This window comes from Gopherus flavomarginatus, chromosome 4 (genome assembly GCF_025201925.1).
Source record: "Gopherus flavomarginatus isolate rGopFla2 chromosome 4, rGopFla2.mat.asm, whole genome shotgun sequence".
NCBI classification, from domain to species: domain Eukaryota; kingdom Metazoa; phylum Chordata; order Testudines; family Testudinidae; genus Gopherus; species Gopherus flavomarginatus.
This window is the reverse complement of record NC_066620.1, coordinates 210,259,612-210,277,262: the sequence shown is the minus strand read 5'-3', so window position 1 is coordinate 210,277,262 and position 17,651 is coordinate 210,259,612. Positions and strand designations below refer to the sequence as shown.

The 17,651-nt window shown below is 47.9% G+C and overlaps 1 protein-coding gene and 1 long non-coding RNA gene across 4 annotated transcripts in view; one reads left to right on the top strand and one right to left on the bottom strand.

The window, feature by feature from the left end:
- Positions 1 to 401: 401 nt before the first annotated feature.
- Positions 402 to 7,907, bottom strand: LOC127048913 (uncharacterized). 2 transcript variants are annotated; one of them, XR_007773814.1, is made up of 3 exons: positions 7,850 to 7,907; positions 7,362 to 7,514; positions 402 to 956 (listed from the first exon to the last, which is right to left on the bottom strand). It is a non-coding gene; the product is annotated as an uncharacterized LOC127048913 (long non-coding RNA). The 2 variants fall into 2 exon arrangements; XR_007773815.1 differs by having other exon boundaries at positions 7,362 to 7,429; positions 7,850 to 7,899.
- Positions 7,908 to 15,131: 7,224 nt separating this feature from the next.
- MSRA (methionine sulfoxide reductase A) overlaps positions 15,132 to 17,651 on the top strand; it is a 438,170-nt gene continuing 435,650 nt past the window's right edge. Inside the window, exon 1 of one of the 2 annotated variants that reach the window (XM_050948949.1) lies at positions 15,132 to 15,343. In XM_050948949.1, the coding sequence (XP_050804906.1) occupies positions 15,214 to 15,343 (130 nt within the window). In that variant the 5' untranslated portion in view covers positions 15,132 to 15,213. Of the gene's footprint in view, positions 15,344 to 15,940; positions 16,097 to 17,651 lie in introns of those variants that run through there. The other variant, XM_050948950.1, reaches the window with a different exon arrangement.

The window sequence follows — 17,651 nt, the reverse complement described above, 5'->3', positions numbered from 1 at the left end:
GTTCCCATTGCTTTTAATGAGAAATTGTTTTTGTCCCTCTTTCACAAGTGCTTCTTCTAGCTAGAACCAAGAAAGCCAGTTAACTTCTTAAATATCACCTTATCAAGGCATGTTAAGCCACTTGTTTGTAGCAGCAATGGACTTTCATGCTGCGATTACAGATGAAATCCACCAGATGGCTTAAGGAAATGAATTTCATTACTAAGATGTTGGGAGGAGGGAGGGAAGAGGAGGGAGTAGGGAAGCAAGCCCAGCGGAGAAAATTGTCTATTCAATGTAATCATTAAAATACCTAGTCTAGAGTAAACAAATAAACAAGTAATCCAAGCAACATGAGCCTTTATTACTGTGTACACGTACTTTTAATCCTTTGCTTGTGTGTCTTATAAACTTTACTAATAAGAGTAACTGTTGCCATTCAGTAATGTACCATAGCTGTTAAACCTTATGAAGCTCCAGTTTCAGTTTTACAGCACCAGCACAGCAGGCTCTACTAAGCACCACAGGTGGATATTTATAGAAAACTTATTACAGCGTATTGTAGAGTTGTTTTTCAGCCCTGTATTGAAAACCAGTGCTATTTAAAATGATTATTTTCTTTAGTAGGCAAGTGTATACAGCATTGTCATTTGTTTTGATAAAATCCTTACCACCATTTCATGCAAGCTAGCATTAACTGACAAAGCCAAAGAATTTCCTTGAGACTGCAAAACGCATTCACAAAATACTGGCAGCTCACATCCATATTCCAAAGGCCTCCGTTTGTCCTGAATAACCACTGGGAGTATCTCATGGATGTGATCAATGCAGCAGTTGCAATCTTCCACTGACAGAATTTCCCATAAGAATTTCTTAATGATTCCACCAGCTTCTTTTTATTTTGTGGCTTTCGCTTCTAAATGAGAACCGCATCTCAAAGAATTCCATGCTGCTTTATCAGGTTTATGTTTATGCGCCTTAGGGGAACATGGAGAAAAACAATACAATTATACATATCAAGAAATACACAGCGTATTTCCCAATATCCTGTATCTTATGGATCGTCAGCTATCCCTCGATACGAGGACAATGTCTGGCGGGGGGCGGGGAGAGGAGATGTTACACCCTTGACAGAGACCTATGCATGAAAATTTTTAAGATGGGGGAGCAGTGCGCAGGCGGCAACCTCACAAAACTTGACTGGAAGGACCCCTGGACCTGGTGGTAGGGGAGTCCAAGACAACTGGAAGGCTATGTCCTGCTGCAGCCCTCATCCACAGAGAACTGACAAATCCTCAAATAAACCTGCTCCACCATTGGGAAGTTTGGATTGTGCTTCACCTGGAACCTCACCTCAGAACTGTTCATCAATGGTGACCCTACCAGGAGTACAAGACTCTGGACAACATAGTTCTGAGGGTCATTGAGGGACACAGGCCTCTCCACCACAACAAGGTAATGGTCCAAGGAGAGGACCATTATCTTATGAGTAAGGCCATGGGAGACACTCACTCTGAAATTCTTGCACTATTATTTAGAATAAGGATCTATTTGCAGAGTCTGAGAATCTCCAGTGTTTTCTGCATAATTTAAGCTTCCATTAAATATCTATTTATCTAACCTTCCTGGTCTTGAAGAAAATCTTCCAAAATGTGATCCAATTATAAGGTATCTTCTGACAGACGGAATCAGTAGATTTGAGAGAGGAGTGAGCTGTCTAGTTAATCGCAGTGGGTTGCTGATTCAGACGTACACCTCTATCCCGATATAACGTGACCTGATATAACACGAATTCAGATATTATGCGGTAAAGCAGCACTCCAGGGGGGTGGGGCTGCGCGCTCCAGAGGATCAAAGCAAGTTCGATATAACGCGGTTTCACCTATAATGTGGTAAGATTTTTTGGCTCTTGAGGACAGCATTATATCAGGGTAGAGGTGTATAATGATTACAAAATAAATGTCAACAAAATAATTTTACTGCTGATAATTTTATCAGAAGCTTCCAGATGATATGCTTTAGCCATCATGGTTGTATTAACCTGCTGAGGTTGGCAAACAGGGGTGTTGTAACCAGGAGACACTGTCTAACAGTGGGGTAAATTGCAGGATTCCACTCTGAGAGAGGTGAATGTGCTGGGTCTGTCTTTTGAAAGGGGTTTCTATGGAAGGTCTGAGTGAGGAGTCAAAGTCCTGGTCTACACTACGAGTTTATCTCAAATTTAGCAGCGTTAAACTGAATTAACCCTGCACCCGTCCACACAACGAAGCCCTTTACTTTGATATAAAGGGCACTTAATATTGATATCTGTACTCCTCCCAGACAAGGGGAGTAGCACTGAAATCGGTTTTGCCATTTTGAATTAGGGTTAGTGTGGCTGCAATTCAACGGTATTGGCCTCCGGGTGGTATCCCACAGTGCACCATTTTGACCGCTCTGGACAGCAATCTGAACTCGGATGCACTGGCCAGGTAGACAGGAAAAGCCCCACGAGCTTTTGAATTTCATTTCCTGTTTGCCCAACATGGAGAGCTGATCAGCACAGGTGACCATGCAGAGCTCATCAGCACAGGTAATCATGCAGTCTCAGAATCGAAAAAGAGCTCCAGCATGGACCGTACGGGAAGTACTGGATCTGATTGCTATATGGGGAGAGGATTCCGTGCTAGCAGAACTACTTTCCAAAAGATGAAATGCCAGAACATTTGATAAAATCTCAAAGGGCATGATGGAGAGAGGCCACAATAACTCTGGAGCTGTGAGAGAGGCCATATGTCTTTTTACTACATACTGTTGACAATTTTTCACTTTAACAAATCTCTCTATATGCTACATACTTGATGTTGCTTTCCACGGTGTCCAACTCCCTATTATCTTTTTCAAGATAAAACAGTCCTCACATGTACAGTAGAGACTCTATTATATTAAATTGGCCATTGTTTTTGACATCCCCCTGTAAATCCCAATTCACTGCACTATACTGAATAATTATACTGCTGTATTGTACAATGCTGCACCCAGTGAATATCCATGGGAGAAGAACAACTGATTTTTTTCCCCCTGGATCACTCAATTTTTTGTATAATTTATATAGCTTTATCTGTGTCTGAATGCTCATCTAGACCACAAATGCCTAGGGGAAATGCGTGACTGGTTACGCTTTTCTTCCTTCTCCAGAAAATGGATGGTGTGGATAATTTATCTATTTTTGTGATTCTTCTGGGGTAATCTACACCACCATTGCTGATGAAGTTCAGTTCTGTTCTAGTGCTGACAACAGCTGGAATTTATGGCTGATAAAATTCTCTTGCCCCCTTGACTGGAGATTCTTTTTAGAATTTGTTAATGCCACTATTAAACTTTTTGAGGGGCAGTGGGTCTTGCTGGTTGGTGGTGCAAGGCATAATTCGATGGTCATTTAGAGGCAAGCTGTCACATGAGCTACACATATTATAGGTGACTCTGGTACCATCATCTATACTTAGGGTTGCCTGACACTTTTTTTCCTAGTTGCTTATAACTTTGCCTAAATTTAACTGTTCAGGCTCAAATTTTCCATGCAAGGTGTCTGCCTCAGTTTGAACCATTTTGGAAAGTTTAAGCAGAAATGGTTAATATATTTCTTAAAACAAAATTAGGGGAAAAGTACATTCTTTTGCCATGTTATAAATTCTCACAACCATTTCATTGAGAAGCTTGAGAACAGGGGTGGGCAAACTTTTTGGCCTGAGGGCCACATGGGGGTTCCGAAACTGTATGGAAAGCCAGGTAGGGAAGGCTCTGCCTCCCCAGACAGCCTCCCCCCACCCCCTATCTGCCCTCTCCCACTTCCCACTTGGACTGCCCCTCTCAGAAGCCCCCACTCATCCAATCCCTCCTGCTCCTTGTCCTCTGACCACCCCTCCCAGGACCCCCCACCCCTAACCGTCCCCCGGGATTCCACCCCTTATCTACCCCCCGCTCCCTGTCCTGACTGCCCCGCCCCCTATTCACATCCCCACCCCTTGACAGGCCCCCCCAGGACTCCCACACCTATCCAACCCCCTCGTTCCCCATTTCAACTGCCCCCCCAGAACCTCCGCCCCATCCAACCACCCTGTGTTCCCTGACCGGCCCCCGGGATCCCCTGCCCCTTATCCAAGCCCCCCACTCCCCGCCCCCTTACCATGCTGCTCAAAGCAGCAGGACTGGCAGCTGCACCGCTCAGCCGGAGCCAGCCACGCCACTGTGCTGCCCGGCAGGAGCTTGCAGCCCCACGGCCCAGAGTGCTCACAGCACAGTGAGCTGAGGCTCGGAGGGGGGGGGCGGGGCAGGGGGGCACCTGGGGGCTAGCCTCCCTGGCCGGGAGCTCAAGGGCTGGTCAAGATGGTCCAGCGGGCAGTAGTTTGTCCACCTCGGCTCTAGAACCTCCATGCTTTGGAGCAGGGACTTGAAATTTAACCAGGGCAGAGCGTGCCTCTGTGTCAGGGATGTGCCTTTTAACATTCTTATTAAATTAAAAACAAAGACCCCCCTCCCCTCCAAAAAATCTGGCCATGTTATAAGCCTTAGAAAAATCTCAGTTTACATGAACTCAGAGATTTGAGTTTACAGGTAAATTCTCTGAAATTTCTGTCTGTGTTGAGCATGCTCTAAAGTCCAGGGTTGCAGGGGCTGAGCAAGACGTCAGTTGCTACTTATAGCTGCAGTGGTGCTGAGCACCAGAACTGCCAGTGAATTGTCTGCCCTGTGCTCTCAATGCTGCCCACTAGGATGCAGATTAATGCAGTGCACAGGATGGACTGTGCTCTGGGGATGAATCAGTGTTGTGTAGTGAAGGAAGCTGTCTATAGAATGTTTTCCTTATTTGTTGCCGAAGTTGGAAGATGTGTGGTGAATGAGCTACCTGACTCCAGAAAGAGCAAGGATGGCCTCATGGTTGAGACTGTTGAATGCTTCCCTGAAGAACCAGATTCTATCCCTGCTCTGTGCAATAGTAGTCAAATCCTTTACAATAATTTTTTTTCCAAGTGGTCATCAATTGTATGTTCTTCATTTTCTGGGTGCCCAACTTGAGACCTCGTGTGATTTGAAGAACTGTTGAGCACTGACATGTGCAACAGAAGTCAATGGGATCAGTACTCTGAAAAATCAGGATCTAGGGGCCTGATACTGCGCACTGAAAATTAGCAATTTTGACACCTTAAATTCTCTGTGACTCATGTTACAGTTACTGGGGTTCTCAACACCTCTGACCCTTTCTGGTCTATAAAAAGGTCCCCCCTCATGTCTTTGGCCTTGAACAGTCACCTCTCTGGGGTGGAATCATGCATTTCTCCTACTCTCAGGAAGGTTTTGAGCAACACTCCCCTGGTACTAACTACCATAGGGGCCAACTTCTCCTGATGTTGGTGGGTGCTCGACCCCTCCCTGCCCTTGCCCCAACTCCACCCCATGCCCTGCCCCCTCCCACTCCTGCCCTGCCCCGCCCCCATTCCAACCCTTTCCTCAAAGTCCCTGCCCCCTCCCTGCCCCTATTGGACTCCTTCCTCAAATCCCTGCCCCGGCCCCACCTCTTCCCCTGAGCGCACAGTGTTCCTGCTCCTCCACCCTCCCTCCCACAGCTTGTTACACTGTGAAACAGGTGTTTTGTGGCGGCAAGCGCTGGGAGGAGAAGCGGGGATGTGGCGCGCTCAGGGGAGGAGGCGGAGGTGAGCTGGGGAGGGGGGTCAGGGAGCTTGGCTGCTGGTGGGTGCAGAGCACCCACCAATTTTTCCCCGTGGGTGCTCTAGCCCCAGAGCACCCAGAGAGTCGGTGCCTATGCTAACCACAATTTCCTCAGCAAGCCTGACTTAGGTTCAGTATCTACAGTTCTGCTCATTGGGAGCTATGATCAGTGGAATCCAGGCACCAGACAGACTTCTTAAAGCAAAGCATTATTTAGAACCAAGTCATTTCAGAGCACGAGATTTTAAAACAATAAACAGCCTATACACATGCCTGTCTTTCTTAAGGCATACCATTCCCTTGAAGCTTGGGAAATCCCCAACTGCTTCCTGTAGGATCTCTGCTGGTGTCCATATTGGTCTGTTCCTACTACAAACAGCTCATTGGCAACTCCCAGTCTTTCTCTCCAGAATCTTTAAAACCATTTGGCGTCTATTCGATTTCTGGACACCAAGCCTTAGTAAAATGGCCATGTATCTTTGGCTAGAGACCGGAAGTATCATCTTTACTGCAAATAGCTCAGCTACTGCTTTGTAACTGCCCCGAAGTGTTTGTTGGGAGGCTGTTTATCTAGTGCTATTGTATAAATTTATACAGGAAATTCCAACAACCCAATATAGCTATCCAGTGACTATCCAACTAACTAGGTCACAGTATTCGTAAAATGATTACGTAACAGTTCCACATCTGCCACAACCCAGTTCCCCCATCTGTAAAATAGGGAAGATATCATCACTCACTGTCATAAACAGATAGCTAAGGGTTAATGTCTCTTTCACCTGGAAAAAAAGTAACCTGAAGCACCTGACCAGAGGACCAATCAGGAAACAGGATTTTTTCAACTCTGGGTGGAAGGAAGTTTGTGTCTGAGTTCTTTGTCTTCTGTCTGCCTCTCTCTCAGCTATGAGGAGTGATTTCTATTTCCTGCTCTCTAATCTTCTGTTTCCAAGTTGGGAGTACAGAGATCATAAAAACAATATGGGTTATTGTTTTTTTCTTTTGTATTTATATGTCTATAGTTGCTGGAGTGCTTTAAATTGTATTCTTTTTGAATAAGGCTGTTTATTCATATTTCTTTTAAGCAATTGACCCTGTGTTTGTCACCTTAATACAGAGAGACCATTTGTATGTATTTCTCTTTCTTTTTATATAAAGCTTTCTTTTAAGACCTGTTGGAGTTTTTCTTTAGTGAGGGACTCCAGGGAATTGAGTCTACAGCTCACCAGGGAATTGGTGGGAGGAAGAAGTCAGGTGGAGATCTGTGTGTGTTAGATTTACTAGCCTGACTTTGTATTCCCTCTGGGTGAAGAGGGAAGTGCTTTTGTTTCCAGGACTGGAATTAGAGAGGGTGGACTCCCTCTGCTTAAATTCACGGAGGTTGCTTCTGTGTATCTCTCCAGGAGCACCTGGAGGGGGGAAGGGAAAAGATTTATTTCCCTTTGTTGTGAGACTCAAGAGATTTGGGTCTTGGGGTCCCCAGGAAAGGTTTTTGTGGGGACCAGAGTGCCCCAAAACACTCTAATTTTTTGGGTGGTGGCAGCAGTACCAGGTCCAAGCTGGTAACTAAGCTTGGAAGTTTTCATGCTAACCCCCATATTCTGGACGCTAAGGTCCAAATCTGGGACTAGGTTATTGACACTCACAAGGGTGTTGTGAAAACAAATAATATTGTTTACCATATTGATGAGTGCTAGAGAAAAGCCATGAAGAAATTAATAATTCTGCATTCAGAGAAGGATCTGCGCTAGATACGAATGAGAAAACAAAATATTGAAGGCTGGTCATTAAATGCAAAACTGTCCATTTTCTGCACTGAAAGGGCAGGCGACCTGTGGAAAAAATATGTGAACATGTATATACTGTATCATAATGTACACGCACAAGGAGGCAACATAAAGGTTGCATAGGCAATCCTACTTCTAGCATTTTTTAACTTTTGAGTGCTTGAGTTTTATTTTTTGTGTGTAAGAGATATATAGGCATCACTGCTCACTACATGAGATAAAGAGGCTATTAAACCCTTGTTTAAAAAAAAGTATATATAAAAAGTTTAGACCAAGACTATGCCAAAGAACTCAAGCCTGACAACCTAAAAAGCCTGATACAAATGAGATTTAACTTAAACAAACACCATATACAAAGAACAAAATTTGTTAAGTTTCACCTTAAACAAGATTCTTGGGAGTCAGAGGAAAGGGCAGGCAATCTCCTAGCATCTAGGCTGAAACAAAAATCCAACAGGTAAAACACCTTAATACACGATGCTGAAAGAAAAACATGCATGACACAGAAGGACAACAACAACCAATTTTGGCTCTTTTATTTAGAATTATACAAAGCAGATCCTCCCACCAGGTCCTATGATGGCCTTGAACAAACTCAACCACTGTTTCTTTGCCAGGCACCTCAGAAGACCAGAAGGAGTTCTCAGACACCTTGTTCATCCTAAAGAGAAACAGACCTAAATGTGGAAGAAATGGAACACGGTAAACCCCTGGACAATGAGGAATTTCCAATTTAGTTTAATAAAAATCCCATATATCCTCCAGATTCCTTCGTATGTTCAACAAGGACAAAAAAAGTGGCTCCCTAAATCACCTAGTGCAAGAGGCAATTATATTCGTTATACAAGCCATGGAAAGATCTCACTAACCACAGAAGTTACAGGCCCATTTTACTGATAAACTGTGATGCAAAGATTCTTGCCAAAGCCCTTGTTTATAAATTGGAAAAATGATTATTCAAATTGTACATGTAAATTAGGTTGGATTTACCTAGTGGGTCAGACAATCTCCAGCAAGTCATCAATACAACTATACTCTTATAGCACTAGAAGGAACCTTTGGTAGAATTACTGCTAAATGCTGAAAAACCCTTCAACAGGGTAATCTTGAGATTATCTCTTTACCGTCCTTGACCGAATATGATTCAGTGACTACTTTATCAATTGGATTAAACTACTCTACACTAACCCCTCCTCTGGGGTGATTACCAACTACTGTACAATATTTTGGAACCATTCTCAGTACAGAGAGGAACAAGTTGGGGCTGCTCACTATCCCCTCTGCTCTTCAATATAGGGCTGTAAAAGCTGGCATACACAATGTGAGACTGTGCAGATACAATGGATATTAAGATGGTCAGATAGGAGAAAAATTATGTTACATGCGGCTGATGCACTGGTTCTACATTCGTACCCTAACAAAGGTTGATATCCAATAAGAACTCATTGCATGTTTCAGGCCTTTGTCCTGATATAAGACTACCTGAAGCAAGTCCAAACATTAGGACTAATTTAATACACATACTGGGCTTTGCTTAGTCAGTGGGATTTTTAATGCAGTCAATGGCATTACAATATCTAAGAATACTAATCCCCAATGATTTAAAGCAAACAATTATAATCAGTTTAAACCCAATTATTATAGAAGTCACTAATGAACTGGGTAAATGGGAAGCTATCCCCCTCTGACTCTGGGGAAAAATAAAACTGATAAAAATAAACACGCTATCATGATGAATAAGGAAAAACTGAATAGGAGGCAAACTATATATATAAACTGAAGACCAGATCACACCATTTATGTCTCTCCAACTACAATACAACCTACCAATTACTGCAATTTTCAACATTCAACTCTGTCACCTGCTCATCGCAGAATCTGGCCTGGAAGCCCCTACACAGAACTCTTCAAATTGTGTACTATTTCCCCAAACTGCCTGCTACACTATATTGAGTTCTTAATAACCCACTGAGTAAATATAGACTAAATGAGGCAAAAATGGAACAAAGAATTGGCAATAAATATCTTACCCCCACAGTGAACTAGAGCAGTATGAGATTAAAGAGCCCTTGACCCACCAATTACAGCTTATTCAACAAAAAAAATGGTCTTTAGGGTGCATTGGTCACCCCAAGGAACTTATAAAATTAAAGCAGCCCCAATGATCAGTGTTGGAGGTGTGCATGTATATTTTGGCATTCCGTACTGTTACAAGCTTCTGGGATTGTATTAAACCAGAATTAACATGATTCTAGGGAGAGACAATGTGGGTGATGCAATATCTTTTATTGGACCACTTTCTGTTGGTGAGAACAAGATTTTGTGCCAGAGTTCTTCTTCAGACCTGATATTACCTCACCCACCTCCTCTCTCTAATATCCTGGCACTGACACAGCTACAACTACACTGCATGATCCTAAAGACTTACTCAACCTTAAAGCAGATACTGGCATACGGGGTCATATACCCAATAAATGGAGGCTATCGTTATACCAAAGGGGATGGTTACATTGAGCTTTACTGGTTGTAAGGCATCAAATTTTACTAGCTTGGAAAAGTAAATCCAACCCCCTGACAAAAAGTCCTGGCAGACCTGCCTGGGAAGGAAGGAATCACATACAACAGATGGCAAACAGCAGAACATTTTAAGTATATTTGGGAGTTTCCTAGAACTGGTTGACTAAAGTTCCCTGCAGGTGGCCTGGACGAAAGGCAGGAGATGGATCTCTACCCCTTGGCCCGTTTTCCTCTTGACTGATTTCTTTGTTGTTGGTATGTACCATAAAAATCTGTGTGCTTGGAATACCATGACAAAAATGCAGGAATCCAAGCATTGTATAAGTATGTACAGTACACTTGTATTTGCTTTATAAGTTGGCACATAGAATTTGTTTGGCTCATCATAAGAAAAAAGGGAGAAAAAGCTTAATAATTAATAATAAAAGAGAACATGACTATGGCTATCAGTTAAATTGCATATCTATGTCCAGGAATTATACTTAAATTAGAACTACAATTTTTAGATCCCTCCATCAGATTTCAGTCCGTGGAATGGATGAAAGAACCCATTCTATAGCTTGCTGAACAACAATTAGGACTTATCTAATTAAAATAATATCCAGTCTCTTTGGAGCCAACGGGAGCTGAGGCTGCTTAGCATCTCTGAAAATCAGCCCATTTTTGTGTTAGGAGCCTCAATATGGATTTATTATTACCATACAGCTGATGATGAGTCTCAGTCATAGACCAGGACCAGGACCTCACTCTTGTACAAACATAAAACAAAAAGACATTCTGTGCTGCAAAGAGCTTACAATCTAAGTAGAAGACAAGAGACAACAGATGGATACAGTCCAATGGCTGAGCATAAGGAAACAAAGAGATAATGTTGATCTAAACCGGTCATTATTTTACGTACTTTTAGAAAGTCCCTTTGTATTCAGCTCTGTATTAAGGTAAACAATCCCAGTTTTTTCAATCTCCCTCCATGTAAGTTTTGCCCTGAATCAGTCTCATCATCTTTCTAAAAAGCCCTTTTAATTCTTGCAATATTCTTGATGTAACCCTGAATTCTTCTATGTGGATCTATAGATCGTTTGTGGATCATCTTTCCAAGGAGGGGTTTATGAAATTATTTTTTATTCTCTCCCTTGAATAGGACATTTGTTGATCACATATAATGACACTATGCAAGGGGTCCTATTTAACTGTTCAGAAAACAAGAGTAGACAGCACTGCTCGAGCCTAGACAAGTCTTCTTCAATGCATACAGAACGTATGCCACTGTTGTCACATCTTTAGTGTTTAAAGTAAGTGTGAGTCCTGTGTAATATAAGCCTGCATGTAATCAGAGCATACTGTGTATACATGTTTCTCTACACATTCAATGCATACTGATGAATGTGAGTGCTCTGACCTCCTAGTACATACTGGCACATCTACTTTGTGAGCAGATGTAGTGTTATGGCACAAGCACTGAGTGAGTTTGGATGTAAGCACCAACTGGGGGCATGTCCGTATCTCAGCCCAGTAAAGCAGGAGTTATACCATAGTGCACATACAGCATGGAGAGTTTGTAGCAGGTTGTTTCCGCAGTTGTGTGCGCATATCCCACTGCACACACAGCCAAGCGGGGGTATGCACATCAGCCCAGTATAACTTTGGTAAGTGAGTGCAAACTCCAGGGCAGGCAGACCCCAAGGTTATGCAGAGCTCAGGGCAGGCAGAACTCAGGGTGGGGTGTGTGGGATAGGGATGCAGAGCCAGGGCAGGTAGCTGTGTGTCAGGGGGTGGGTGGGGGGACGGGGGGGACAGGGGTACTTTCACCCCAAGGCAGGCATAGATGGGGGGGGAGAGTTGGGGGCATAGGGGCATGGTTAGGCATCGGATTAAAGGGTAGGTAGAGCCCAGGGAAGTATGAGTGTGTGGGAGGTGGGTAGGGGTGCTCACAGGCAGAGCCCAGGGAAGGGTGTGTGTGAGGAAGGGGCCTAGGGCACGCAGAGCTCATGGAGGAGTATGTATGCATGTATGTTGGCTGCTCATACCCTAGGGCGGGCAAAGCTTGGGGAGGGGTGTGGGGTTTTCACATCTCAGAGTGAAAACAGTGTGTTTGTGGGGAGCATTGGTGCTTATTCCCCAGGGTGGGGCAGACTGTATGTGGCAAGTTAGGTATTCCGGCCCCAGGGCAGGAAGAGCCCAGGGAGTGTGTGTGTTTGAGGATGGGGCGTGGGGGTTTGGGTGCTCATACCCCAAGGCAGGCAGGGCCTGGGGAGGGGTGTGTGCACATGTGGGGGGGAGGATTGGGTCTCACAGCCTAGGGCAGGCAAAGTGTGTGTGCGCACGTGTGTGTTGGGGGAGTTAGGTATCCTGGCTCTTAGGGCAGGCAGAGCCCAGGGAGAGTACATGGGTGTGTGTGGGGTGGTGGGGATCAGCATTCCCTCTAATTTTTCCCACCCATGTGTGGAATGAATTTTGCTTTGTGCACCAATATGGCAGTGATGTGTAGTACATCACCTTCATATTGGTGCACAAAACAAAATTTATGTGGTTGTGGTGGGGTCTAGGGGTTTGGAGTGTGGGAGAGGGCTCAGGGCTGTGGTAGAGGGTTGGAGTGCAGGGGTCTGAGGGCTCTGGTTGGGGGTGTGGCCAGGGATGAGGGGCTCAAGGCTGGGGCAGAGCATTGGGTGCAGAGGGTGAGAGCTCCAGCTCGGGGTGTGGGTTCTGGGGTGGGGCCAGGGATGAGGGGCTCAGGGCTGGGGCAGAGGGTTGGGTGCAAGGGGTGAGGGCTTTGGGGTGGAGGAGGGTGCTCTGGCGGGGAGAGGACTCCTGGCAGCTCTCTCCCCACAGCAGCACTTGGGCTGACGGGGAGAGGCGGTAGCTCTGGAGCTGCAGGATAGGTGTCTCTCCCCTGGCCCCAACAGGCCTGGGCTGAAGGAGAGCCTCCCCTGCTGCACCTGGGGCTGGCCTGGCCACAGCAGGTTTGGGGCTGTGGCAGGTCCCTGGATGCTTGTGTAGTGTTAAATAGGCTGCTGTGCACAGGGCCGCCCAGAGGATTCAGGGGGCCTGGGGCAAAGCAATTTCGGGGGACCTTTCCATAAAAAAAAGTTGCAATACTATATAATACTATATTCTGGTGGGTGCCCCTGTGGGGCCCGGGGCAAATTGTCCCACTTGCCCCTCCCCTCCCCAGGCAGCCCTGGCTGTGCAGGTTACAGGGAATTTAGGTGGGTGTATCTGACCCAGCGCAGGCAGAGCCCAGGGAGGGGAGCAGGAGGGAGGTGTTGTTCACGCCAGGACATGCAGAGTTGAGGGAGGGGAGTGTGTTGGGCATACCTGCCCAAGTACAGGCAGAGCCTGAGAAGGGTGTGTGTGCATGTGCTCACACCCCAGCTATGGGCAGAGACGTTGAGAGCTGCGTGTGTGTTCACACCACAGCCGTAGTCAGAGCCCAGGAGGGGTATGTGTGTATGGGGTGCTCATACCCCAGAAGAGGGCAGAGCCAGGGCGGGGTGTGTGTGGGGTGTGTTTGTGTGCTCACACCCCAGCCATGGGTAGAGTTGGAGAGGGGTGTGTGCGTGTGTGCGCTCACATCCTAGTCGCGGGCAGAACCGTGTGTGTGTGTGGGCTCACACCCCAGCCGCGGGCAGAACCGTGTGTGTGCGTGTGGGCTCACACCTCAGCCGTGGGCAGAACCGTGTGTGTGCGTGTGGGCTCACACCTCAGCCGTGGGCAGAGCCGTGTGTGTGTGGGCTCACACCTCAGCCGCGGGCAGAGACGTGTGTGTGTGTGGGATGCTCACACCCCAGCCGCGGGCAGAGCCATGTGTGTGTGTGGGATGCTCACACCCCAGCCGCGGGCAGAGCCATGTGTGTGTGTGGGATGCTCACACCCCAGCCGCGGGCAGAGCCATGTGTGTGTGTGGGATGCTCACACCCCAGCCGCGGGCAGAGCCATGTGTGTGTGTGGGATGCTCACACCCCAGCCGCGGGCAGAGCCATGTGTGTGTGTGTGGGATGCTCACACCCCAGCCGCAGGCAGAGCCATGTGCGTGTGTGTGGGATGCTCACACCCCAGCCGCGGGCAGAGCCGGGGAGGGCTGTCTGTGTGTGCTCCCGCCCCAGGCACGGGCAGAGCCGAGTGTGCGTGGGGTGTGTGCTCACACCCCAACCACAGGGAGCGACGGGTGTGCATGGGGTATGTGTCTGCTCACACTCCAGCCGCATGCAGCGCCAAAGGCTGGCTGTGTGTGCTCACACCCCAGCCGCGGGCAGAGCCAATTGTGCGTGGGGTGTGTGAGTGCACTCATGCCCCAGCCGCGGTGTGTGTGTGCTCATGCCCCAGCCACGGGCAGCGCCGGGTGTGCGTGGGCTGGGTGTGTGTGTGTGCTCACGCCCCAGTCGCGGGCAGCACCAGGTGTGTGTGTGGGCTGTGTGTGTGTCCTCAGACCCCAGCCGCAGGCAGCGCCGGGTGTGTGTGTGCTGGGTGGGTGTGTGCTCACGCCCCAGCCGCGGGCAGTGCCGGGTGTGCGTGGGCTGTGTGTGTGTGTGTGTGTGTGTGTGTGTGTGCTCACGCCCCAGCCGCGGGCAGTGCCGGGTGTGCGTGGGCTGTGTGTGTGTCCTCACACCCCAGCTGCGGGCAGCGCCGGGTGTGCGTGGGCTGTGTGTGTGTCCTCACACCCCAGCTGCGGGCAGCGCCGGGTATGTGTGGGCTGGGGGTGTGTGTGTGCTCACGCCCCAGCCGCGGGCAGAGCCGGGTGTGTGTGGGCTGTGTGTGTGTGTGTGTGTGCTCACGCCCCAGCCGCGGGCAGCGCCGGGTATGTGTGGGCTGGGGGTGTGTGTGTGCTCACGCCCCAGCCGCGGGCAGAGCCGGGTGTGTGTGGGCTGGGTGTGTGTGTGTGTGTGTGTGTGTGTGTGCTCACGCCCCAGCCGCGGGCAGCGCCGGGTGTGTGTGTGCTGGGTGGGTGTGTGCTCACGCCCCAGCCGCGGGCAGCGCCGGGTGTGTGTGGGCTGGGTGTGTGTGTGTGTGTGTGCTCACACCCCAGCCGCGGGCAGCGCCGGGCAGCCGCACACTCAGCGCTCCCCCCCGCTTTTATGGAAGCCGGGCTCTGCGACGCCTCTCGTGCAAGCCAAGCCGCCGTCGGCAGGAGGCGGGTCTCTCGCTCTACCGCCGCACGCGCCCCTGCCCCCGCGACCAACGGCTCGCGCGCGCCGGCCGACTGCTGGCGGACTCCGACCCTGGCGGGGCGATGACGGTGGCGCCACGCCGCCTCCTCCGCACTCTGCTCGGCTCGCCGCTCGCGATGGGAGGCTCGAGCTCCAGGCTGCCCCGCAGAGAGGAGGCCCTGCCCGGCCGGAGCCAGAGCATCCGGGTCTCAGGTAGGGCGCGCGCCAGCGCCGGTGGCTGAGGGGACTCGCGGAGCCCGCCCAAGACCGCCGGGATGACGATTTCTGTAGGGGGCGGGGGAGGTGTGACTTGAAGAGGAACAGGGGCCCTCGCACATGCGCTGCGCACACTCACCCTCCTACTCGTCGTGAGCGCAGGCGCACTATGTTCCCGCTCCCCTGACTTGGGAAGGCGTAAGCGCATGCGCTTTGACCTCCCCTTACTGCGAGCGCTCTCCTTGCCTTCTTTCGCCGGCGGCTGGAGCGCATGCGCTTGAACCGCTTTTCACCCCCCCCTTCCCTTTTTGTGCAGTGTGAGGGGGCGGCCGCGCTTCATAGCGCATGCGCAGTAGGAGATCTCCCTCGCCGTAGAGACGTGGGGAGGAAAGCAGCCGCGAGGGCAGGCGTCCAAGGCCTCCTCGCTTGGCAGATAGGCGGCTTGGTGGTCTCCCTTGGCCTGGGCGCGTGGGGTTGTTCCAGCTCAGGATGCCCTTTGGATGCAGGGAGCCTGCTTGCCTGTCTTGCCCCCCCCCCCCCCCGAGATACGCTAGATAAGTGTGGGCAAAAGTGTGCAAACTGTGTGAGTGTGAGCGGCTGACTAGACACATGGAGCCAAATCCAAATCTGTCTCTTGTGTGACCCTAACAAAGCGCAGGGGATGAATTTGGGGTCAGTGACATGCTGGAGCAACGCTAGGACGTAGATGCCTGCAATGGGAGATGGGAAAGTGGAGATTTTTCCCACTTGGTGAGCTGAGACATCTGATTTTTTGCTAATGGCTGCTTGTTGTCTTCTTGTGCTGTAGTCCCAGCCCATCCATTTTCTGTTCGTTGGATTTGTCCATTCTCTCTCACAAACTTAAGAGCAGAGCTTTGTCTGTGATACTTGTCTGCACAGTGCCTAGCATGATGCAGGGGGCTGTCTTTTCCTTTATCGGGGTTCCTGTGCACTATTGTCACAGAAATAATACATGATAATGGGCGCCTGTTGGACTGCCGCCATTTTGCCACAAAAGCAAACATGTAATTTCTCTCTATTATTTTGGAATTTTTTTAAAATTAGAAAAAGTAATCTTTCTCTGCTCCTGGCTGTGCCACAGATCACTGTATAATTATGACCAAGACACAGAACTCTTCTAGCTTGTTTATTATGCGTTTTTTCCAGGCCCCAGAAAATGGGGATAAATAATATTTACCTGTGCCATTTTACTGTTCTAAATCCTTCATGTTCGTGGAACGCTTTGATAACTTTGGAAGAAAACAAACATTTTCAATAACTGAAAATATTTTTTTGCTTTAAAAGTTAATTCACAACGAGGGTGTTTCCTTCCTTGCCTTTGTAGGCAAATCAAGTCTGTCCAGCAGAAAAGTTAACAGTCATGGATTAAGCAGTATTGTTTGCTGCATGTCATACTTTTTGGGTAACTGAAAACCTTATTATATTTACTCTCATTATTATTACATATCTATATATCATCTAGAGGCCACAAGGTAGGATCATGATCCCACTGTGCTAAGCATTGTACAAGTGAGTAATAAAAGTATCTGCCCTAGATTTCTCACTGTGAAAATATGACAAGATGGAATGGGGAGGTGGCTGAAACAGACAAATGGGAGGGTGGGAAATTGGGTAGCAGTAAAACAAGCCTGTTTTTGTATAATAAGCAATAGTTTCAGCCACTGTCAGATGGCAGTTTGGTATGTATGACAGCAGCGATAAGCCTTAAGGAAGGAGTTGCAGCAGGATTAAATAGCTATATGGATTTTGATGGGGAACAGTGTGGAAGAAAGCATGGATGTGCTTGTGGGAGAAACGTATTAATGGGTTGTAATGACTGGCATCTTTGGCAGAGTGAAGGAAGGGGTTGATGGCATGGTAAGATGATCTATTTGATTAGAGGGAGGCTAAATCATGAAGTGTCTTAAAAGTGAAGACAAAAAGCTTCTGTTTGAGTTCATGGCAAAAAGGGAGACAACGGAAGGAGGCAAAGATGGGGCTGATGTGGTTAGTGCAATGCACCATGGAGATGATCCATGAACTAGAGAGAGGAAAGGTTGCAGCAATCAAAGCCAAAGCATGCAATGATAATGACCTTGACAAAATATACACTGGGTCAAATTTTGCACCAATTTACATTCTGTAATCCCACAGGTAGAAGAATTTGGGCACTTGTGCAAAATTTATGCTCTTCATACAGGATAAAATAATCTAACCATCCACTCTAAGCTTTTGTATTCCATGCATAAACTTGGTACCTGCAGGGTGGATAAAAATTAATTAAAAAAAAGTTGATTTTTAAATT